At 43.0% G+C, this 24,141-nt stretch overlaps 1 protein-coding gene across 1 annotated transcript; it reads right to left on the reverse strand.

The window, feature by feature from the left end:
* Positions 1-1,978: 1,978 nt before the first annotated feature.
* Positions 1,979-22,049, reverse strand: LOC119513232 (neuroblastoma breakpoint family member 4-like). The gene is made up of 15 exons (XM_037808234.1): positions 21,872-22,049; positions 19,889-19,991; positions 19,166-19,229; positions 17,920-17,971; positions 15,844-15,892; positions 14,868-15,206; positions 13,611-13,662; positions 12,795-12,921; positions 11,663-11,717; positions 10,869-11,053; positions 9,741-9,789; positions 9,031-9,202; positions 7,151-7,289; positions 4,074-4,313; positions 1,979-2,166 (listed from the first exon to the last, which is right to left on the reverse strand). The coding sequence occupies exons 1-15, from the start codon at positions 22,047-22,049 to the stop codon at positions 1,979-1,981; spliced, it is 1,992 nt and encodes a 663-aa protein (XP_037664162.1).
* Between the last annotated feature and the right edge of the window lie 2,092 nt (positions 22,050-24,141).

Below are 24,141 nucleotides of genomic sequence, written 5' to 3' on the forward strand. Positions count from 1 at the left end.
TACCTATTCTTCCAAAGAGTCTCATGGAATCAAGTAAAGGGCAGAAAGACAAAAGGAATTAGCAAAGAGAGCAGGGAGCTTAATGGTGGCCCAATTATATTCCTCATTCCCTCAGGCTGAATTCATAGCAGTTTACAACTAGGCATGTGTCTAGAAATATTCTCAGAGTCTAAGAAAACAGGTTTGAAGTGAAAACATGAGTTTTGGTTTTACTAGATTCTTTTTCTTTATCTTTTTTCCTACAAACTACTCATGCCAATGTAAAATATGACATAAAGTAGCAACAAGATACAATCTTTTCCTAAGTTTCATTTTATTTAATCCTTAGTTGAATGAAGCATAAATGTTCTGGGAATTGTAATTAAGGCAGAAATTATCAAAATAAATGTTTGAAAATACGTTACATACCCCTTAACGGGCTGTGAAATCAATGAATTTGAATGGGGCTCTCAGATTGTATTCTGAAAGTATAAAGAAAATATACATTCCATTGAACTTAAGCACAGTTATGATTTTCTGTATACTAGGTGTCAATGTAATATTTATTTCTTACTTTATCTTGTATTGAAAGAAGTTGGAGAAACTCTGCTCCAAATAGGGAGATTATGTGTCTAACTCACCCATCTAATTCCTTTGCTTCCCTCTATTTTCTAGGTTATATGAACTGTATTCTTGAAAGAAGAACAAAAATACATCTATAGCTGATATCTTGCTTGTCTATGAGGTAGCCACTAACTTGGCAATCTTACTAGGCTGATTACCCGAGGTACTAGAAGTCCAATGTCCCTTCTCATCTCTAGTGGCTGATAAGAATTGCCTGAGGAGGTTTCTAAACATGCTGATGCCCAAAACCCATCTCAGACCATTTAAATCTTAATGTCAAGGGATGGGGTCAAGGCATTCACCAGATACTTTTTCCATGATCACATGATTTAGAGCTACTGTCTGGACAAGCCCTGTTTTTCTTTGGTTCTCCACATCTCTTCTCCCATGGGCTTCTCCACTGGCTGTAAAGATTTTAGTCTTCTTTCTAACAATCTCAGATACATTCTCCTTTCCCATTAGGATTTGAACAAGGGAAATGCAGTTCTTATATCCTTGCTTATCTCCCTGGGTCTTCATTAAGCTGGCTCCTTTACCCCTTTTCACAAAGTTAATTCACTACCAGGTTCTCTCACATTCTTTGACCTCAGGAGTCAACCAACTTGCATTGTTTTGGACAGTTCACTGGGCATGGACAAGTGGTAGTATGAGGTTAAAATAGAGAGGTCAAAGGTCTAAGAAAATTCATGCTCCCTGCCTTTTAGAAATCCCAGTCTCTGCATCTACTTGTGGACCAATGTCCCTTTAGGCTGACATGCAAAGGCTTCCTGCTAATTCCAGCTCAGCTGTGGCCATGAGAAATACAAATGTTAGAAGGCCCATGCAGAATAGCATAGCCCTGCACCTCTGGGACTGATGAGAAACCTGACTCCAGGCCAGTACTGAACTCTGGGCTCAGATCCAAGATTTTGTAAAGTGGGCTCTTCCGCCTCAGATTTCACACTTCTACTTCAAAGGTACAGTTGAGGGTTAAGATTTGTCCTGGATCAGATCAGAAGAAGACCAAAGTGTAGGATTTAGGTGCAAGTGATTTATTAAGACAATGTTCCAAGGAAAAAGGCAATGAAGTTGGGGAGCAGGAAAGAGAATGCAGAGAAGTGTTTGATTTCAGGTAAAGTAATTAGGTTTTAGGGGCTTATAAAATGCTCCCATGATACTGATGAAGATATTAGGATTTCTGTGTGATTGTAAGGCACAGTGAAAGGACAGCAGCTGCAGGAACAAAGCAGAGTTCAGAAAGCAAATAGCAGATGGAGTTGGTATGGTGTGGCATGGGAGAATAAGGAAGTAAAAAGATAGTGGGAGAATGAGCTAGACTCCCATATAAAAAGCAATAAGGGAAAACTATGCCAAAGAATCATAGATGTGATTACCTCTATGCCTGAATATGAAGGCCTGGGAATCTGCACACTAATTTCCACTTGTGGAAACGCAACTTTCTTCTCATGATCTTCTGTTTGAAGTCAGAGGTGGTATTATCATGGCCAGTGATTTGACACCCATGATTGTTGGCTGCTGAGCTGTCAAGAGAATCACACTCCACCTTCAGAGAGGTTTTCATTCCTATGGAAGCATCAAAACCCATTTATGAAAAATAAAACCACAGCCAAACAGGTTCCATTGTTATTCGTAAACTTACTGTGACATATTCTTACAACTAAGAGGGCCATAAAGAACATAAGGTGAGGATAACAAGAAAGACCATCTAGAAATTCCAGGGGTGATCAAAGCTATCAGAGACACATTGAAATTTTCTTTTTTGTTGAACTTTCTTCCATTAAAGAGTAATGTTCTGATAGCCAGGAGAAAACAGGCACCCAAGATTGAATATTGAATAAAAGTTGAATTACTAAAAAGAAAAAATTCTTAGATGGTGAAGGCAAAGGCAAGGAAATCATCCTGTGCTATTGGAAATGGAGAAACTGGACAGAAATGAAGCAAAGCCAAAAATTGAAGAAAAATTCCAAGAAAAAAATAAAAGAACCATTGAAGACTAGAATCGGGGAATTTAGTCCATTTGCATAAATACATGATATATGCCATATATACATGCACTACATAATGTATATTTGAAAAGTATATCATTTATATGACATAAATGTAAACAAACATAAATGTGCACGTGTATATGTATTGCAAAATATATTTAATGACAATTTTTGAGATGTTGAAAGTGACATTCTAATCCTGTTGGAATTGGTAAAAATGTAGAAACAAGAACAAGAGAACAGGTGGCTTCTTAGGGACCAGGGAGAAATCACAGGGTGGGAAGTATGAGAATAAAACTACACGGACCACAACTACCCGATCTGCAAATGCTAGCACGGGGCTGATTTCATGATCTGTCCTATGGAGGAAGTGGGGAGGAGCAAGAGTGACCTAGCTGGTAGACCTGAGCCACAGCTGGTATTGTGGGAAATCAAGAAGGAAAGCAGCAAAAGGGAAGAGAAAACATCATCACATACTTCCAATTTAAATGTCATTTGTGAGGAGCACTGAATTTCCCTAACTGATACTGGGCACTTTCTATAAGCCCTTTACATGGGGTGAGATCAGCGCTTGTGATAAACTTATTTGATCCTTACTATGACTTCATAACGTGGGTCTTTCCCTCATTTTACAGTAAGGGTCTCCTTGTACAGCTGAGCACCTAGTAATTAACACAACCTAGATAAAACAGAACTGCTGTGTTGAAAGCTCAGTTTTAAGAAAATTGTGAAAAAGCAGACCCTGATGAGAATAAAATTGAAGGCATGGCCAATGCAAATGTGTGGAGATGACTAATTAAAAAGAATAACTTAAAAGAAGTTGATTTCCACACTTTACTTTATGAAAGTATCTTTTTTTAAAATACAGGAGTGGGGATGAACAGTGAACACAAGAAGAAGCTTCATGTATCAGGAGACTGGATTTTTGGGCGATGATTTACACATTTACACAATGTGCCTAAGTGGGGAAAATGCCTTGATGAGGGATGCTGAGAGAGGAGGAAGAGAACTGGCAAACAAGCCTTCTGAGAAGGTTGTAAAAGCTAAATTAACTCAGATATAATAATATATGTGAAGTCAATGTTAACGGACCTCAGAAAATACAAGGGTTAGATATTACATATTCATAGACTATTGAATAAATATGATTGAATTAGGCACTCTTAATGCTTGCTTAATGCTCTTAACAAACATTGGAATTGGACATTATTTTCCTGGTTTCACAGAAGAGGGAATTGAGACGGAAGTACCTAAAACCTAAGGAACTTGGACAAGTGAAGAAACTGGTAAGCCACCATCCCAGGACCTGGGACAGAGCTGGTCCTAAATCCCTTGAACTTACTAACCTCACAATGTCAGAGACACACAGGTTTCAACCAGACCTTAAGCAAGCATGGGATAGGTCCCATTCTTTCTTCCACCCAGTCCTCTGTGATGAGAAACAGGACAAGTAGAGATTCTTATTCCCCTTTGCTATCCTACCTTGAAAAGGTGGCCATTGGTTTCCAGAGTCGACATTGGCTGTGAAGCTCCAGATGTTGGAGAAAGGACTGAACCTAGGTGTGTAATCACCACTAATCCACTGGTGATCCAGCTGCAGTTGGAGCCAGTTGTTCACAAGGGGGCTTGGCATCAGCTGCAGTTGCAAAGCTTGCACATCTGACATGTAGTCACTCCAGGCTCCAATCATAGGGCCTGGGTGACAGGTATCCCAGCTGGGAGCTGAAAGCAGAAGGGGGTGTGTGATGATCAATCTAGGTTCTTTCTCTGATAGACACCCTCCGGGACACTCTTCTTCTTAGATGACAACACATGTATTGTTCTGTTACTATGAAACCTAGGCTACTATTCTAGAGAGAATGTTCTAGACAGGCTGCAGGGATGGGAGAGAAGGCGTTGTTTATCTCTACCTAGAGGAATGAAAGAAAAGGACAAGTTGGAACTCCAGGCTTCTGGATGATACCTTGAAAACTGAGTTGGGCATCTCTAGACTCAGAACCACATTCTGTGAATTTTCAGGGTACTGGAGCCTTTTGAATGTCCTCTTTTGGGGAACTTGTATCCACTCCTTCTCCTACCCACACAGGCATACTTTCCTTTGCTACATAGTGGTCACTAGCAGCTGTACATAATGCAGTATGGGTCTAAGCCTCTTATTGGACCCTTAGGGTCCAGAAGTGTTTCTGAAGCAGAACCTGTGGTTGATTACACAGGTAACACAGGCGTAATCCCTACATGTCAACACCCTCCAAGGATATCAGGAGCATACCCCATAACCAAACACATTTATATATCTACAGAGAAATAAATGCACACTCTCAGAAAGTGGAATAAAGAAAGACTTCAAATCATCTCACATAACTTCCCATCAGGCTCACTGGGAGACTGACCCCAAGGGAGCATACCCCATTAATGTAGGGTGCTTCTGTCTCCCCTCCCCAATGCCTCCCATTCTCATTAAGGTTTGTTGGAGTGTTTTCTTAGAACGGTCATTCATGTATCTGTTACAACTTCATGTTGCTGCCAGCATCTTATAGCAGACTCTCATCATTGATGCCTGGATTCTTGCAATCTTCTAACTGCTTTCTCAGATCCTTCCCTCTCACACTATCAAATATCTTACCAATCTCATTACCCTAAAGTCTTGTTCTTATCATGTTGCTCTGCTACTTGTGAAAGTTCACCTCCACTGCCTGTTACACAAATCTCAATTCTTCATGTTTCCTTTACAGTTTTGCAAATTCTGCCCCCAATTTTCTTTATTTAATTCACTTCCCCTGACTCCTGTATACAAATTGTTCCCTATAATTGCTGTACCCATGTGCCTTCTAGCTTCCTGATCTTTGTATGTAGGCTCTTCCCTTGACCAGCTGTACCCTCCATATTTCCTCAAAAGACAGTTTAGTACTTCTTTTCCCTCAGTAATTTGGTACCCTTTGTAAGCGTTTATGGTATCTCCTATTGAGCTGAATAGTAAAATATCTAAAAAACAAAGCTGTTTGATGAAGGATTTGCTAAACATGGAATGGATGACCTTAAAATTGGAACCACAGAGAGGGCAACTAGTGCAAGATCCTCTCTGGGCCCCCAGGCACCTCACGCAGTTTCTGCTCACATACAAACGAGTGCTCACTCTCCACAAGCAGCCACTGTGCCATTAGACGCCTCTGGTGGCCAGGAGTGGACCTGCTCATGTGGCCAACACCTGTTAACCTGTACTCTTCATGCAGACTTTATTCAGCCCAGGAGTGTCACCAAATAAATCTGTCTCCCTTCCTCCTAAGTCCTTCAAATATTTGATGCTTTCATCCTATATGGTCTTTTATTCTCCATTCTTAACCTCATTTTCTTCAGCTCTTCACATAGTTGTAGTCCCCTCACCTATTCTGGGGCAACCTTCAATGCATTCCCCATTAAAAATGAGATGCCCCTCTGCTACTAGTCCTCCATGGAGATTGATGTTGTCTTCCAGTAAAACCATGCAGCTTCAGACTGACTTGACTTTAGCAGCTTTCTCTCGTTCCTCCCTCCAATTAAAGGTACAGTGACTAATCACCCCACCCCCGCCCTTCTCAAAAAATGCTGGAGAATGAGTTTTCCCTACTCTGATCTTCTTCAAATGATATTTCCAGTTAAGGTCTAGGATAGTTTTTAATATATCACTGTTTAATTTCATCATGTTGCTTTTAACCCTCAGCTCCCCTCTGCTGATATTTATTAAAATTAAGTATTGATGAGAATCTGCATTTGTAGGAAAAATGGGGAATATTTTATCAAAATTCTCATGTACTGTACCAGTTTGTTTTTATGTTGGGAGAATCCCCTAAGAAAAGAGCATATAATAATGTAAGTTGTTTCCAAGCTACCTACATTTTTGTTGCTGTTGTTTAGAGCAGCTTTAATTATAATAGCCCCAAACTGGAAACAGCTCAGTTGTCCTTCACCCATACTGTGGAATACTACTCAGCAGTAAAATGGAAAGAACTATTGATAACACAAAACTTGGATGAATCTCAAGGACATTAAAGTGAAAACAGCCAATCTCAAAAGGCTATATCTACATTATTCCATTTATATAGCATTATTTTCATTCATATAACATTCTTTAAATACAATTACAGACATGGAGAACAGAGCAGTGGTCACCAAGGGTTAGGGACAGACAGGTGGACGTGGTTATAAAGGGAAAGCATGAGGGAGCCCTGTGGGGATGAACTGTTGTATCTTGATGGTGGAGGTGGTTACGTGGATCTACACGTGTGACAGAATCGCATAGAGCTCTACACACATACAAACAAGTGCAGATAAAAGTCTCCACAGATTTTCTCTGTCCTGGAGGATGGGCAGGAGCAGACCGCCTGCAGCACTGCTGAGGGTCATGGCTGTGCACGGTGCACACTAGTCACTTGTTACTGTCAGTGACCCCAAAATCCAGGGGGGACATTTCTGTCATTTAGACTTTCCATTCATTCATCTCAGCCCTTGTGCATAGGTGAATTTGGATTCTCCTGGCTCATTTTACATGATCTATTAGAGGGGCCAAGCCATATCACACACACCTCCCTTCTGAGACGGGTGCCTGAGAATTTCCCACAGTCCTTGGGGGAGCCCCAGGCCTGCCTGTGGGTGATTCTGAGACAGAGCTCTGCAGCTTTGCAAGGGCCTCCACAGAGCCAAGTTAGAGGCCTCCCTGGGACTCTGAGGGAGAGGAGGAAACCCCTGGGGCTGGGAGTGGTGAGAAGAGCTATGGGCTTTCCAGCCCTTCTGATATTTCCACAGAGAGCCTCAGGGAGCTGAGCTCTGCCTGGAAGGACTGGAAATGCTGCTGGTTTAGTTTCAGAAATAAGTGCTCCGATATTTTAGGAGTTAAGTAATCTGTGAGAGAATATTGGACTGTTTTCTACCAGACTTACAATTTTTTGTTTACATTAAAATAATTTCACAGTAATTTACAATAAAGAACTGAAAGTAGGGGTGAGAACCCATTCCTGCTTGATCTTTGGATCTGCAGAGAGTGGTGGGCAGGGCCTCAGCTATGGATTCTGGCAGACAAAGGCCAGTGTTCCCTTCTCTCCCCAGCTGGGTTATCTTGAGCAAGTTTAAAGACCTTGTTGAGCCTTGGAATCTAAACTGGAATTGCAAACACAAACGGATATCCCTGTGAGGATTAAATGAGTTATAGCTTACACAGAACTCACTTGGTAAGGGGCATTGCATACAATAATTGCAAAATAAATATGTATTTAATCATTCCTTTTTAACTTTCTATAATCCTGAGAAAAGCCTTTGCTATTTTGTACCTCAGAGAGAAACTGACAACAGGACTGAGGATGAAAATTTAAGAGGAAAAGTCACTAACTATGCCTTTCATTGACCAAAAGAGGTTTCTCTCCAAATTTTATGATTTCCCAATCAAATATTCAGATATACTGAGAGAACCTAGAGACTCTCTTCCTCTTTCTATAAGATGATTTGATAAGTAAAGTCTCCTTATAATCCATTTTCTCATTTGAACGAAAATTTGAAAAATAGTCCAAGTGAGAAGATATGAAAAGTGGGACATTAATCTATTCATGCTTATACGGCTGTAATCTCAAGGATCTCTTGGCCAACTACATGGATTTAGATGCAGAGTAAGGGAAGGGTAAACTCCCTGCTTTGCTAAAAAAATTGGTTGTACTGCCATGTGGGGCATGGGGTGTTGATGGATCAGATGAGATTTATAGCACTGAGATTAGACATATGGCTAAAACTGGGAACTCAGAAAGTGTAACATAATTACTGCTGTGCAAGGAAGGAAACCATGGCATTCACAGAGGATGGGGAACAAGATAAGAGCTTTGACATTAGTGAAACAACTGGGAACAGAGAGGATTATTGTTTAATATCAAGGGATCAAGAAGCAGAAGGATGTAAACCACCTCAGAGGCAGCAGAAAGAAAGGTTTGTAAATGGGAATCATGACAGGAGACCTCCAAAACAGCTGGGGAAGACTGCCATCATGTGGTCACTGCCAGAGGAGCTTGGCGGGTGCAGGTCAGGAAACGCAATGGGTAAAGGGATGAGAGTGGGGAAGACCACCTTAAAGAAGGAGACTTGACAGAAACTTGCTCTGAGTGTGTGCTCATGACGGCTGCACGGTGGCCATGGTCACAGCAGTCTCCCCACTCTGGCCTACCTTGGGATCAATGGCCTGCACTTGCCAAAGTGGGCCAGGGTGAGAAAGTCAGAGCCTGGAGCTAGGAAGACAGCAAAGCAACCTAACCCACTGCTATCGGTGCAAAAAACTCTATCCTAGAGTCTGATTGAAACCAAGATGTATTGATAGAACCCACCTCCAAGACAACACCTCTCAGTCTAGACAGTTTTGAGATGAAAGTATCTGGAGTTATCTCTGAGGCCCTTGCAAATTTATTTTCCTTACAATGAGAGTACTTACTGGGTACATCCAGAACACAGAAGACTCCATGTTCATGAAACTGAGTGGAGGTGCTGCAGGAGGCTGTTGGGAATCAGTCAGGTCTCTGTGATTGGAAGGACTCAAATAATGTTCATCCACTGTGTCCTGCAGGACTTCCTCCATTGTGTCCTTCTCCAGTTCGCTGCTGAGCCTAGCAAGGTTGGGAGGACAGATGATTAATGCAAGAGGGATTGGACACCACCATGTCCCAGGTTGACCTGATAGGAAATCTAGGTGGGAGGTCTCAGAAGGCAAGGGGCCATTGCTGTAAGGATAAAAAAAAATCCTAATCTGTCTAGGATACAGTGCGACTGGCATGGAGGCAGGAAAGATAGAACAGCCGTTGCTCAGTGCCAAAGAACTAAAGCTAACAGTGCAGAAGACAGATATGCAGCTCACCCTGGTTTAGACCATACAGGAGAGAACATGTGGTTTCTGTGAGTGCAAGAAATCCCTGAGACTAGTTAGTTCACTTAGGAATGAGTGACTCCAAGTACCCACAGAAAATAGACACCCAGTTAAAAAGGCTATGTCATCATTGTTTCTACACTTGATATTAGATGTTCATTAGCTTTTGTTCATCTTTGAGTCTAGAATGCATGGTTACCTTGTTCCTCTTTGTGTGGTATTTCTTGATATTCCCCATGTTTAATCTGTACACTACCAGACCTTGATCATTTATTTTTCACCTGGGATCCAGTGATTCTTCTTCTTCATCCTCCTCATCTTCATAGTTTTCTGCAAAAAAAAATTCAGAAAAATCCAGAGAGACATTAAAAGTTCTCATTTTGCCCTTATAAAGGCAACATCCTATGCATACGTAGAGACATAAATTATCCTGCAGCAGGTCAGAATCCAGTGAGAGGCTCTACTGAAATTCTCATACTTTATTTTTACAGGAATGGCCTGGCATGAATTTCTGGTTCAACTGGCAAGGTGCCCCTAATCCCACCAGCATGGTATTCTCTGTGTAAAATTGGGCAAATGTGAAAAATGTCTTCTGCCCATCATCTCACAGGATATTTCTCCATCTTTCCTCTGGAATTCTCCAATTTTCTTCATCCTGCCACAAGGCTGGCCCACAGAGCTCAGTGGCTCTATCCCAACACAGCCACATGTAGAATGTACTCCTTTCTTTAAGGAGAGGTCTAAGAGCCCTGTCCTCCTTCTCTCAATACATCCAAGGACTTCTCAGGGATCTGCAGGTTGGCACCTGCTGTTTAATCAGGGGAAATGCTTCCTATGTAACACTTTCTTTTATAGACCATAATTGACCACCAGTTCCACTTCATGAAGTCTTCAAAACTCCTGCTACAGTTAGGGGGCTTCTGCTCTTCTTGAAATGAATTCATGAATATTCACTCATTGGATTGCCACAGAAACCACACAGGCCTTTTACATATGAGGAAAAAGAAATCCAGGATGGAAAAATCAATAGTCCGCATTTAATAAATGCAATGCTCAGGCTAGAGGCTGGGAAACTTTCACATTTCACATTAGGCTCTATACACTCAAACAAGATTTCTGCTCTCACATTCGTCTTTCTGCCCATGGATGCTGAGAGAAGCTGCTATTTGCCCTAAAGTCCAAGTTGCACTGGGGATGAAGGAGACATTTTTAATCCCATGACATCCACCCCAGTGTGTTTCTCTTCTGCTCCTGCCCAGGCAGACCTGATCCTGTCATGGCCACAAAGGTGAAGCTAATTGCAGGAAATCAGGTATGAATGTATCTTGTGGAAGTGCTGGGGTATGGAGTCTCCTGTGAGTCTAGGAACGTGGAGCAGGTCAGTGGAAGCAGAGCCTGGGCCAACTTACCTGTCTTGCGTTTATATGCGAGGCACTTTACCATCTGACATCCCTCTACCAGTTGCTCCAGGAAGCTCTGTGTCTGGTACTTGTCAGGGTCATTGTGAGTGACGAGGTCCTTGAAGTGCTGGTTGAGTAGGAAGGATGCCTGCCTCCCTTCCTCCACTTTCTGCCTTAACCATGTTAACTCTCTCCTGAGATTGAAATAGGAATTCGAAACTCCTGAGGTCATATGGGGAGTAAATTTAAGAGTGGAAATGAGTGAATAAAATGTTATAAAGGCTTTCATAGAGATTTCTATGAGCATATCCCCAACAGCTCTCCAAGCAGAATTCTGGTTCAAGTTTGCTAACATATACATATATTTTCTTCATCCATCTATTGAGTATGTGCCCTGCGGCATTGTGCCTTCTAGGCCTCTTCCTCTTGATATTGTCTCATCATGTGAAATTTTGTCTACTTACTTTTTCTGTTATGAAATATCTGCCATAATATCAGGTCAACCATGAAGAAAAGAGAAATGTGTGTCACTGTGATTTTTAACTCACAGTGGAGGACAAATGGTTTGTAAGAGGTCAAGAAATCCCTAAGACTATTTAGTTCACCTTAGTGCCCTCTGCCCCCATGTGCACCACAAAGAGGTAAGAGAAATGTGTCATTGGCCAGTGTCATCATGGATGAGTGGCTGAAATGGGTACAATCAGTAGAATTGTTTTTGCTTGCATCTGGAATCATTGAAGTCTTCATCTGTTTTTTCAGGCACCATCCCCATATTTTACCAACCAGACCCTCATCATTATTACCTGGGAACAGGGAGTCCTTGTATATCTTCATACTTCTTAAATTCATGATTTTCTGCTAACAAATACAGAGATATCCAATCAGATGTTAATAGTTCTCCCATCACCCATTACGAAGAGAGGCGTATGGGAGCGTGGAGACATAATTATCTATGAATGCATTAACAATACACTCAGAGAAACGTACAGACCAGTCTCAATTTGGTTTTAACTAATTGGCCCTCATGGTTTTCTGATCCATAAGTCAAAGTGTCCCCACTCTGTTGATCACAAATCAGGATGTGCTGTGCCTGAAAATGAGCAATCCTATCACGGGATTCTTTTTCACTCACCTGCTAATCTTCTCCAGATCTGTCTTCCATCCTCCCACAAAGCTGGATCCCAGACACAGTTTCTCTCTACCCCATCTTGGCTTCACATAGATCTGCTCCTACACTCCTGGGAAGACCAATGCCCCTGTCCCACTTCTCTCCATACTTCCAGGGACTTCTCAGGGAACTGCAAGTCCACATCTTCCATAGTACAGGGTAAATGCTCTAAGGAAGTGTTCCAGCATAAACCAATGTTCCCAAAACCAGATTCTACCATATTAATTCTCTAAACTAATCCAGAAGAGTGAGGATTTTTTTTCCTTCTTGCATGCATTCATGAATATAGCCTCTTTTGGTATGCAGAATAGCTGGTGTCAAAGAGGAAACATATTCTTTGAGCCAATTACAGATGAGGAAACAAAATTCCATGAAGGAAAAATAAGGCACTCACAAACTGTAAGGACACTGCTCAGGCTAGTGCTGGGAAACTTGGCTATTTCCTACAGGGCTCTGTTCCCTCCAACAAGCTGCCTCCTGTCACATCCTTATTTCTGTCTGTTGAGACTGATGGATGCTCTCTTCTGCCCTAAATTCTATGTTCCATCAAAGATGAAGGAGACACTTTTGATCCTATGACCTCCACCCCAGTGTCTTTCCCATCAGTGCTCACACCCAGCTAGTCTTGATACTGTTGAGGCCCCAAATGTGAATTGGAACACAGGACAACAGGTACCAGTGCCACTTGTGGCAGTGTGGAGGTGCGGATCTATTGTGAATCTGAGAACTTGGAGGCTCAATGGAAGCAGGGTTGATGGCCATCTTACCTGTGCTGAACTTGCTGTAAACATGCGCTGCCAGTCTGCGCGCCTCAACCAGTTGCTCTGAAAAGCGCTGTGTCTTGAAGTTGTCGGAGTCCTTGTGATTGAAGAGGTCCTCAAGGTGCTGACTGAGCTGGTCAGAGAAACATCTCCCTAACCACAACTTCTTTCACAACTGGGTCAGCTCTCGTGCTTGCTCTTGGATTAGGAAATGGTATTTCCTAAGGTGGGATAAAAGGGACATTTAAGAGCGGATAGGGTAATGGTAAATCCTGAGGACTTCAGCAGATATTTCTGCAAGTTATTTCTCCAAGAAGACCACCACGCAGAATTCTCATAAATGTTTGGAAGCCTGTTTATGAACATAGGCTCTTGTGCTGTTGTCAACTGGCAGAGATCTTTTGACCTCTAGGGATTTTTCTTTTAATATTTCCATGGGATATGAATTATTTCCTCAAGTTACATTTATTGCCATCAAATGCCTGCCCAGAGCCAAGGCCAACAATGCAGAAATGACATATGCATCCCACTGTGATTTTAACAACACAGGAGATGAGAAGCAATGTTGGTGAATTGAAGAAATCTCTGACACTGGATACCTCAGCCTTTGGTCAGTCTGTATCTATATAACTGACCTGGAAAATTACTAAGAAGTAGAAAACAGTAGAAAAACTGCTAGGAAAAGAGAAGAAGTTCTCAAAGAGATACTTCATGGTTGGCTAAATTGAAAATTAGACATAAGCAGTAGTTGTTGTTTTTCCCCTCATGTGAGCCCTCTAGATGTCACCGCTGCATTAGTAACCCATGTGTATTTAGACTTACGTCAGGGTCACTGGCCTTTTTCTTTCTATATTCCGGTGTTCCTTTTGATTTTCTGCAAATAAAATCAGACAGTGACAAATACGTTACTCAGTTCCCACTTCAAAGGTGGAAACCAAGGGGACTACACAAGCAAAGGTATTTAAATATATTCCAGGAAATAGAAGGGTATGTTGTGAAAGGGATCCTATGGCAGGCGTCAGGAGGTGTCATGAGAAGTGCAGGACGTGATTTCTGGGACCAGATCCCTATGTGTTAGATCAATATCACAATGTCTTGGCCCTGAGAGAATGAAGCTGCTAAATTGTTTCTTCCCCCAAAACAGTGCATCATTCGCTCACATAATTTCTAGGGGATTTGCTGCCAGATTCCACCACTGCCAAACCAGATACCCTTGTGTTACCTGGTTTAGATGCATATCTACTCTTAGACTAGATCCACAGAAAACAAGGTCCTGGACCGTTTATGCAGACGGTGGAGTGCTAGGGGTCTGGCTTTCCTTTCAAGGGAAACTGCTGACACACACAAAGATAGTGGTGTTTGTATTCTGGGACTCACACAGCCTCTTAGACAGCACTGGCCGTGTAAATAAAGCCTGTGGTTCAGAGCCAAGTACACATAGTAATGTCATCTCCAAACATAGACAAGACTAACGGCCTCCTTGGAGAATTAAACATGCTCTCCAGGAAAATTTGCAAGAAATTTGAAAAACAGGTGAGAGGTCCCATCTTAAATAAAATGGTCAGATAGTTGCTACTGTACACATGGTGTAATCATAGCAAAGAGTTTCCCGTGAAACAGACTGGGCGTTACAGCTCAGGGAAAATGCAACCAATATGTCCCAATATTAGAGTCAAGAGGGCTGACCTCCTAAGACTTGAATATGTGTTCAATGGACCCTGCCCACAGATGAATAGTCTCAAGAATATTTCAGGAGAATCAAGATGTTCTCTTAAAAAGGGAGCTCTGCAGACAGCTGTGTGCATGTCTTACAGTGGTGCCTAAGATTTTCCTTGATCCCTCCATTCTCCCCACTCTGCCTGGCCAGTTACCTCCACCCTCCAGTGACCAGAGAAGGCCTGGGTGAGAGACATGTAGTGAAAGAACAGGAAGAGTGCAAAGACACCTGACCTTGATATCTGTGCTTAAACTCGGGACTAGAGCCACATTCAAACAAAGATGGGTCAACAGGGCCACTGGCAGAGACTATACATCTCAGTGTAGATAAGAGGTGTTGAGTACACAGAATATAGAGCCTACCCAGGAGGCCAGCAGCAGATTTGCTCTCTATGATAGGAATACTCACTGGCCTCATGCAGAGGAGAGCAGAATTCCGGCTCATCAGACACGAGAGCCATGTTACTGGGAGGCTCCTGGTAGTCAGATAGTTCATGGCAACCGAAGGGAGGCAAGGAGCCTTCATCCACTGTGTCCGGATGTACCTCATTCATTTCCTCCTGCTTTTGCACCTCCATGGTGAGTGTAGAGGGGTATGGAGGATAGAGAATTAAACAAAGAGTGAGGGCACAGAACAGTACAGCATCCCAGCTAGTCCTCTGGAAGGTTAGTGGAGAGTTCCTAAAGGCGAGGGAACATCTCCTGAAAGGGGGTGGGAAAAATCCTCTTATGACTAGGGCACAGTGTGCCTGCTAATGGGGCAGTTGCTCAGAGGACTGGGTGCATAAAATTCTCATGAACCCGCATGGTAACTTATATGACACACAGCAGACAAATAGAAGCATAAGAATTGCTTTATCACTTGGGTATTTATTTTTGCATTTACATATAGAGGCCAAGTGAATAAATGTTCCTGGGGTATTATTAGACCCCCAGAGATCCTATGACTCTAGGCCTCTATCACTCAATATTGTCACACCTCATGGACACTGGTTTTCTAGTTACTTTTCTTTGTATAAAATACCTGCCAAGGATCTAAGGCCAGATAAGCATCTCATTCTGGTTTTATCTACATAGGAGAGAACAGGTGATTTTTGAGACTACAGAAAATTCCAGAGACTAGTGAGTTTGAGTCAGAAAGACACTCACTTACTGAACTTGAAAAATGAATTAAACTGGGTCTGATACAAAAACTAAAGAGAAAACAGTGTTCTTCTGAGAGATACTTTGTGGATGGCTGAAATCATGTGATAGGAATATTCTGTAGTTTGTGTTTTTCACTGGATCTGAGATCTACAGAGGTCACCCTTGCTTTAACAGCCCGTGATTTTTCAGTTACCTGGAGGACATTGGCTCTTGTCCTTCTTCCTCCTTCCTATCAGGTTTTTCTGCAAATAAATTCAGACAGGGACCGTCACATAAAGGGGTTCCTTCTTTTCGCAGTACATATCCAGGGTACTGTCTAAATACATGGATATAAGTAATCTTGGTGTGATAATAGGCATTTGTGAGAGGGATATTTCAAGAAAACTCAGGTTGTGCCTTGTGACATGTGACCAGATTTGCTTTCTTGATCTGTCAGACAGACTGTGCATGATCAGGTAGATCCTCATCACAATTGCCTCTTCCCTGAGTCTGGGCAAATAGCTAACATCTCTTTTTCTCCCCAGACATCAAGGCAAACTTGCCTCTGTGGTTTTCAGGTGCTTTGCCACAAGATAGAGAATTTACTCAATCAGATATCCTAACTGATCTTGGTTTAGATGAGAATTTCCACTCATAATAGACCGATGGATGAAATCTATAAACACTCAATAGAAAAGAATGCTTTGTGCTATACAGACAACAGAACCTGTGACCATTCACTAGGTGGGGAGGAAGGTCCAGGTCCAAGACATGGGCCATGGTCATGGTGTTTTCCTTGTGCTATTGTTGAGGATAATGGGGGTTTAGAACCAAGGAACCATGTTATAGACACCCGAAAATTAGAGTCAATGCTGCCAACATACTTGGGCAGCCAAATGTTCTCCAAGGACATCGTTCATTGATAAATATTAGCAACAATATTTCTGGAGAGATGCAATATCTCATCTTGAAGAGGAGCTCTTTCTGGCACAGCTGTACCCACGGGGCAGTGGTAGCTGAGATTTTGTTCTGGCCCCTTTACACTTCCCACTCTAGGCTGTGTGGTGTCTTTCACCCACCAGTGGTCTATGATGACAATGTTATAGGTGAGTCAGGATCTAAGGACAGTGTAAGGAAGGGTGCAAAGATGCCTGGCCCAGTTATATCTGTGCTTAAAATTTGTTCCTAGTCTCTTTGAAATTATGTTGGGTCCACACCACTTGAGTGCAGACACAACATCTCTCAACCTAGAAAGTGATGGTGAGCACAAAGAACAAGAAGCCTCCTGGAAGGCCAGGTGGAAATTTATTCTGTTTACCATGGAGTACTCACAGGGTTCATCCAGAGCGAAGCAGATTTCATGGTCATCCAAGGTGAACCCACTACTGCTGGGAGGACTGTGGGAATCAAGCAGGTTGTGGTGACTTGAGCAGGACAAACAGCATCCACTTAGTGAGACCTGAAGGCCTTCATCCTCTCTCTGTGTCTCCTGCATTTTACTTCTGAGCCTGATAGAACTGACAAAATAGAACTTTAAATCACAGATCCAGCTGGCCATGACAGGTGGCATAAGAGAGGTCACAGAAGGCAAATTCCACAGTCATTCAGATGGAAGAAAACAAATCTCCTATGATGAGGGCAAATTGCAGTGCGTAGAGGTGGGAGAGAGCGAGCAGTGGGTGACCAGTGCACTGGTCACAGAATGACACACGAAGGGGCTCGGCTCTCTCTGTGGTACATAGTCATGACACACAGGCCACAGGGAGAACAATAGCAGTGACTCCAACTCTTGTGAATACATTTTGTTCACTTTTATGTGCAGAGACCCTTGGAATTCTTGCTACTAAGGCATGTAGATTCCCCAATATCAGTGCCTCCTTGCGAATTTCTTGCAATATTTTCACTTATGTGATATTTTTTGCTCTAGTTACATTCTTTTCTATTCAAATATCTGCCCAAATGTCAGACAAACTTGCTGAAAGAGGACATACGTCTCATCCCAGTTTTAACCACACAGGAGAGAACAGGTGGTCTCTGTGAGTACAGAAAATCCCTGAGCTATACTGGTTCACATCAGGTCCAAATAACTCTCCCAGTACCATAAAGAGCATAAATAACCTTGTTTCCGAGAGTCATGTCATTTACGGTGAAGAGAATGAAATCCGTCAATCAGCACTTTTCCTTTCCTCTTGCATGTGGACTCTGGGACTAGTTTTGACTTCTTTGTTCTTTTGGAGACACTGTCCATGTTTTCCCTGCTAATTACCAAGCCCTGATCATTCATTGTTACCTGGGAGCCAGTCGTTCTTCCTCTTCTTCACCTTCCTCATCTGCATGACTTTCTGCAAACACATTAAAAAATGTCCTGTTACACATTAAGTAGTTCAAACTGCACCTGTTACAACAAACATGTGGCCTATCTGCTCATGGGGACACAGTTGTTTAGAATGAGTTCAAGTTACACTGAGAATTTTACTGAAATGAATTGGTGTTCTAATCCATCAGGGAAATTGTCTCAGATCTGGATCATTATCATAGCATAATCTGCCTCCAATTGGGCAAAACATTGAAGATATTACTTGTCCATAAATTCTTTTAATTACTCCAGCTATATCTTCCACCCTGCCACAAAGCTGGTTGCCAAACACAGCAGTTTCATGACCCATCAGGGCTCCAACACAGACCCACTTCTTTCTCTAAAGTACGGGAAAACAGTCCTAACTTCCCACTATACATAGTGGCCTTCATGGGGACCTACAAATCTGTTCCTGCTCTGTTAACTCGGGCAATTCTCTATGCAAAGTTTTCCAGTATAAACCAGTATTCCTACTACCAGGTGCTACTGCAACAAGAAACTAAACTAACCCCAAACAGAAGGTCTTTGCTTTTTTGAAAGTGATTTCATGAATATTACATTTTTGATGGTACCATAATGGTGTAACACACCGTTTCACCCATATTACACTTGAGACAACCCAAATCCACAAGGATAAATCAATCCCTGGTGCACAGTTAGAAAGGACTGTGCTCAGGCTACAGATGGAGATTCTTGGATATTTACTTCTGGGCTCTTTCCAATCTCACAAGCTACCTCCTCTCACATCCTTATTCTGGTCCATAAATCTCAGTGGAAGCTTCTTCCTTCCCAAAAGGCTATATTCTATCAGGGATGAAGAGGTTGTCTGAAATGCTCTGACCTCCAAACCAGTGGGTTTCTTGTCTGTGCTCCCACCCAGGCAGTCCTGATCCTGTTTTGGTTCAAATGCCCACTGCCAAGGAAGACAGCAGGTACAGATGCCATGTGTGGAGGTGGGGAGGTGGGGTGACTCTTGTGACCCTGGGAATTAGAGCAGCTCTGTGTCATCAGGTCCTGTGGTCAACATACCCGACCAGAGCTTTCAGTAAAGGCACTCTGCCAGCTTGCATCCTTCATCCAGTTTCTCTCTAAAGCTTGGCCCCTGGCAGTCATCAGGTTGATTCTGGGCCAGTAGGTCTATGAAGAGCTGTTTCAGTAGGTCAGCCACATCTCTCCCTACTTGTATTTTCTGCTTCAGCAGGACAAGCTCCTGCATTTGATCGGGAATTGGGGAAGTGTATTTCCTAAGTGGAACATGAGAAAATTTGAGAATGCAAAGAGGTGAATGATAGGTTGTAAGGATTTGACAGAGGCATCTGTGAGAATATTCCCAAGAAGATTTCTCCCCATTTTGCCTCACATTTGGTTACCTGACCATTGCAAAAGAAGGAAGCTTTAAAAGGCCCTCATCTTATCTGTGACCCCTCCTAAAAGATTCCTTGATAACACTCCTGCTTTACTCTTTGAAAAAAAAACTACTTCAGTCCCAACTCTGCTTCCTAAAGATTTCCCTTCAGGCCCTCCCCTCTCCCCATGCCCATTCCCTTGTCTAACATGGAGTGCACCACGCAGAGAGTGGACACAGAGCCAGATAGAGGTGTGGGAGTGGTACAGCTGGTGTGCATTGAAAGGAAGAAAAGACAAAAGAATGAGGAGTCAAGAAAAAGCATTGTTTTGAATGAAAGAAAGACAAGCATGATCCCTTAGAAGTAGAGAAAGATGAAAGAAGGATCTGAGTAACATCATTTACATTTGACTGTTCTCTAATTATTTGATAAATATTGTCTGACCTGCACACGGCTTGTAAATTTCTGTCCTTCCCCTGTTTCTCCTGGCTGGGCTGCCCCATGGCTGAGGTTTGTCCACCTTCCCACCAGCCAGCACTGCATGGAGCCCTCCTTACCCGAGCCCTGCAGCTGCTCCGGGCTTCTCTGCCAGCTCCTCCTCCTCAAACTGCAGCTTCTCCCCCAGCACAGACTCCAGGATGTCCTTATGCTCTTTGGCCTCTGAGGAAAGAAAGACACGCCTGGCTCAGTGGAAAGCTGGACATGCTGCTGTGGTCACTGCCTTCAAGGGAGGAGGCAGCGTCCATCCCAAGGCCCAAAATAACCCCTGGACAAGGCTCTCTGCTGGGATTTCCACATCTTCATTTCTCAATCTCCCAACTGCACGGCTAGCTCATAGACAGGTAAAGTAGCCTGAAAAAGATGACCCAACTGCAGTGAATTAATCCAAATTCACATCCCCTCAAGTGTGACAACAAGTCCTGGGCCTCTGTACAAACCTTGCAACCCCTTAGGTAGAACATTAAGCAATAGAGCTGAAGTAGAGATTTGCTGTGTGCTGGGAAGGCCTCAGACTGTCTGGCTGATATATTCCTTCTGCTGGGAGTTTCAAGAATTTCTAATATTACAGAGATAATATAGGTTATCTAGAAATCATTGTGTAAAATATAAGCCTTAAGACCATAAGTGTCTGAAACAAATGAGACCAAATACTACTAAGTTTGAATTAAAAGGAATAGAAAGAAAGCCGTATTAAAATGTTATTACTTTTAGAGTATGGTAACTCTTACTGTGCCCAGCCCTGCTACAGGATCTTGACAAAAATTAGCTCATCTATGCATTAAAATTCATTCATTTAGCATTATAGGTACTCCTATAGGACCATTTTAACAGGTGACGAGCTCAGGCATACAGAAGACAAGCTTCTTGGATGTGAACCCAGGAATCCTGCCCACAGGCTCCCTGCTGTTCTCCAGTGCACTGTTATCTTCACACACAGTTTTTGGAGATATGCTGCTTCTTCAACTTCATTTTTCCCATTTATATTATAATTATCAGGAAAGATGTTAATGAAACTAAGTTTATCCATTCCCAGAAGCTTTCAACTTTAATTCCCTATTAGCAGGCTTTAAGTTTTACTTTCTAAATGTCAGTCATTTTCAATAAAACAAATCCCTCTCATTGGTTTACTCAAAAGTAATTGCTCATTCTGTTGTGCACATACCCCTGATCCCATGATCCCTTGAGGCCAATGGGTTTCCAGTTTTGAAGGACAATATGGGGAGGGCAGTGGCTGCCCCACGTGCCGGCAGCCCCTGTTTGCCTGGTTTACCTGGGTCTAGTGGTCTCCTCCACTCAGCCTCGTTCTCACATTGACCACCTTGTCTCATAGCTCAGATCCTGACGGCCCACCTGGAGCCACTGGCCACTGTGAAGCACAGAGGCTTGCCAGCTCAGGGAGACACAGATAGGGGGTAATGGATGCTCTGACTCCCCCAGATTCACACACGACCTCACAGAAAGGTAAATGGTTTCCTTGGATTCAAGTGGAAGGAAAGACTGCTTCTGGAAGCAGGACTTGCCTCTTCCCATCTGAGCCTCTGCCCCAGAGTTTCAGTGAGAAGAAAACTCATCTTTAAGCTCCTCCAAGGCAGGCATAGTGGACTATCATGACATTTCCCCAGGGTAACTTTAGAACGGTGCTTTGCCAATGGGGCCTCAGTAGAAAGGTTCAGTTGATACAAGTCCATTAGTACCAAGGCATTTAGATCAACAAGTGATGTTATATGTTTTCAGTATCTGATCCAATATACAGAGGATCCTAGAGAAATACTGTAGCACATTCCTAAGGGAAACAACCGTATTTTACCTTCCCTGAAAACTGAAAATTTGGGAGTGTTTTACTTTTGCTCTCACTGCTAACTTGGAAAATATGTTTTAATCCCCTGAGCCCCTGATTTTCCATCCTTTGCAAATAGAAAGTTAAATACCTATTATTACATCCCCAAGATTCTGGTGTGGATGAAATTCATTTTGAAGTATGAGAGAAAAAGATAAAACCTAGAGGGACACTCTGATGTCCATGACCCCATAGGACTTACTATATTTCTGTAGTTGATTGGCCAGGGAGTAGGAAGTAGCTTGGGATAGAAGGAATTTCTCCCAGAGGTCTCTGAAATCCTGTTTGCACTTTGCCAGCTGGGAGCACAATTCCTGGTTGATTTCCTGGATGTTCATTTCTGTCCTGGGATCACAGGAAGTGCTGCATGAGTCTGCCATGGCGAAGCAGGTGGCAGAAGAGGTGGACACCGAGACTGTGGGGAAGAAACAAGTATATGATGGATTAAAAACAAGTGAAATCAGATGCGTTGAAGCAGAAATAGAGAGGAGGATACTGTAATATTTAACTCCACAATTCTTGAGAGTCCTTATTCGTAAAAACAGGGTTCAAGATGCCAGAGCTCAGAGCAAGAGGCAGTGCCTGTGGTTCCGTCTCCAACGAGAGTGCTGGAGGGAGGGCCGAGCACAGCAGGTAACTGCCTGGAGTCTCAATAACAGAATTAGAATGTGGGGGTGTCATGGAATCTTGGGAGCCTCTGCCTTCCATTGGCCTAGGCTATGCTGATGCACAGTCACACTTGTCTTGATAACCACTACAAAGACTATTTTCTCTCACTGATCCTGTCCGCCATTTATGCTGACCTTCAATATATCACTGAATCAGCATGTATAAATACATGTCATAAATGTCCAATAAGCACTGTGAAGGCGCAAACTAAGTTTTAGCACAGCTGGGGGCCTCTCACATGCCACTTAAAAATGAGCCCAGTTTTGCTTTCCACAAGACTTTCAAAGAGCTTTTTCTGGCCATCAATCCTCAAATCCCCAGATGAAGATTAGGATGAAGAAAGAGGATGGCAAATTTAGAGACGGGTTGGTTTAATTTGGAAATCATACAAGAAAATAAACAGAAGGTGCTGTGGCAAGTATGAGACGGCATCTGGGTAATCACTGCTTTCACGGTGTGGGCTCAAAATGTCAGGTGCTGTGGTTTAGATGGAGCCCATCTGACCATGACCATCTCAGGTGGCCCAGGGTCAGGTGTGGACCTGTGAGTCGTGCTAATGGAGCCTCCACCAACACTGTGTCCACAGGGCACCCTGCTCAGTACTGTGCTTTTAGAACTACCCATGGAGCTCCAGTGTTGGGAACACACGCTCCATCCAGAGGAAGCAGGGTCCTTCTTCCCCTGAGTTAACCATCTGAGGATAGGTGTTGTGATGAGAAACTTGTCATGGAGCTAGTGCCAAGTGCCACTGAGGCTGATGAGAAGCAATGCCACAAGGCCCTGCATGCAAAAGTAGTGGCTTTTGCTTAGTGCTATACCAGGTGGACCTTGACTAATGGTGTTGTATAACTGCAAGAAACACTTCCACTTTTCTCCCTGCCCCAGCAGGATAGATCTCTGACTCCTTCTTCTGCACCTTTCATCAGGTTTGTAGAATGGGGCTGAGATCCTGCTCAGTAGATAGGTGGCTGCACAAAAGGGGGCAGGCCCACACTTCCTGCTGTTTTAAGGACCTCTGCTGGCTTTGCTTCATGCATGGCTCCTGGAAGGCAAGTCATAAGACTGGAATGCACACCTGAGCCCTGAGGGATTTCACCTGGACACAGAAAATAAATCAAACTGAGTAAGTGTCTATCGATAGGCTGGATGTTTGCTAATTGTGGCTGGAGTGAGAGCAAAGTGGTGACATAGACCCAGAGCCTGAAGAGAGTCTGTTAAGAGGAGTTGCTGAGGGGATGCTCTGAGTCTGGAGGACAACTGGTGCCACTGGGTCAGAGGAAGAAATCCCCCCAATGTATGCTGATGATAGCCCTGCTTAGAGCCCCTGCGGATTGGCTGGTCAGATCCCTCCCCCTTCCTCTTCAGGAGCCAGATTATTCTCCAGTTCACCTTGTTTGGAGGAAAATGATGGTCTTTGTTGTGTCCCAGGAATAGAAGTGCCTAGCATGAAACATGCACATATAGAGTGGTCTTTTGTAGAAAGGAGAGGACATTTTGCAGAGAAATCCCTATTAAGTTAATGTTCAATTTACATTAATAAGGAGAGGGAGGGGCTAAGTCCACAGGTATTTTAGGGACCATCTAGTTCTACCTTTGCAGAAGAGTGAACAGCCAAAGCTACACAACCTGTTAGAGGATAGCCTGGGATTTGAACCTGGGTCTTTGGCTCATTCTAATATTTTAATGAGAAAAGACTGGAAGGCTTCCAAACTTAAGGATGCCTGGGGTATTGAGGTAGTTAGGTTACCTTTGCTGGGACAGGAACAAGGCTTTACAGAAGAAATGTTGTAAGTGTTCTTCTCA

This window comes from Choloepus didactylus, chromosome 2, assembly GCF_015220235.1.
Source record: "Choloepus didactylus isolate mChoDid1 chromosome 2, mChoDid1.pri, whole genome shotgun sequence".
Classification (NCBI taxonomy): Eukaryota; Metazoa; Chordata; class Mammalia; order Pilosa; family Megalonychidae; genus Choloepus; species Choloepus didactylus.

Excerpts from the sequence above, each read along its gene's own strand:
- LOC119513232 (XM_037808234.1), bottom strand. The coding sequence starts at position 22,049 with ATGGCAGACTCATGCAGCACTTCCTGTGATCCCAGGACAGAAATGAAC. Across the intron at positions 19,992-21,871 it reads CAATCAACTACAGAAATATA|AGGCCAAAGAGCATAAGGAC; the intron begins GTAAGTCCTATG and ends TTCTTTCCTCAG. Across the intron at positions 4,314-7,150 it reads GCACCCGTCTCAGAAGGGAG|CTCCCAGCTGGGATACCTGT; the intron begins GTGTGTGTGATA and ends TTCTGCTTTCAG.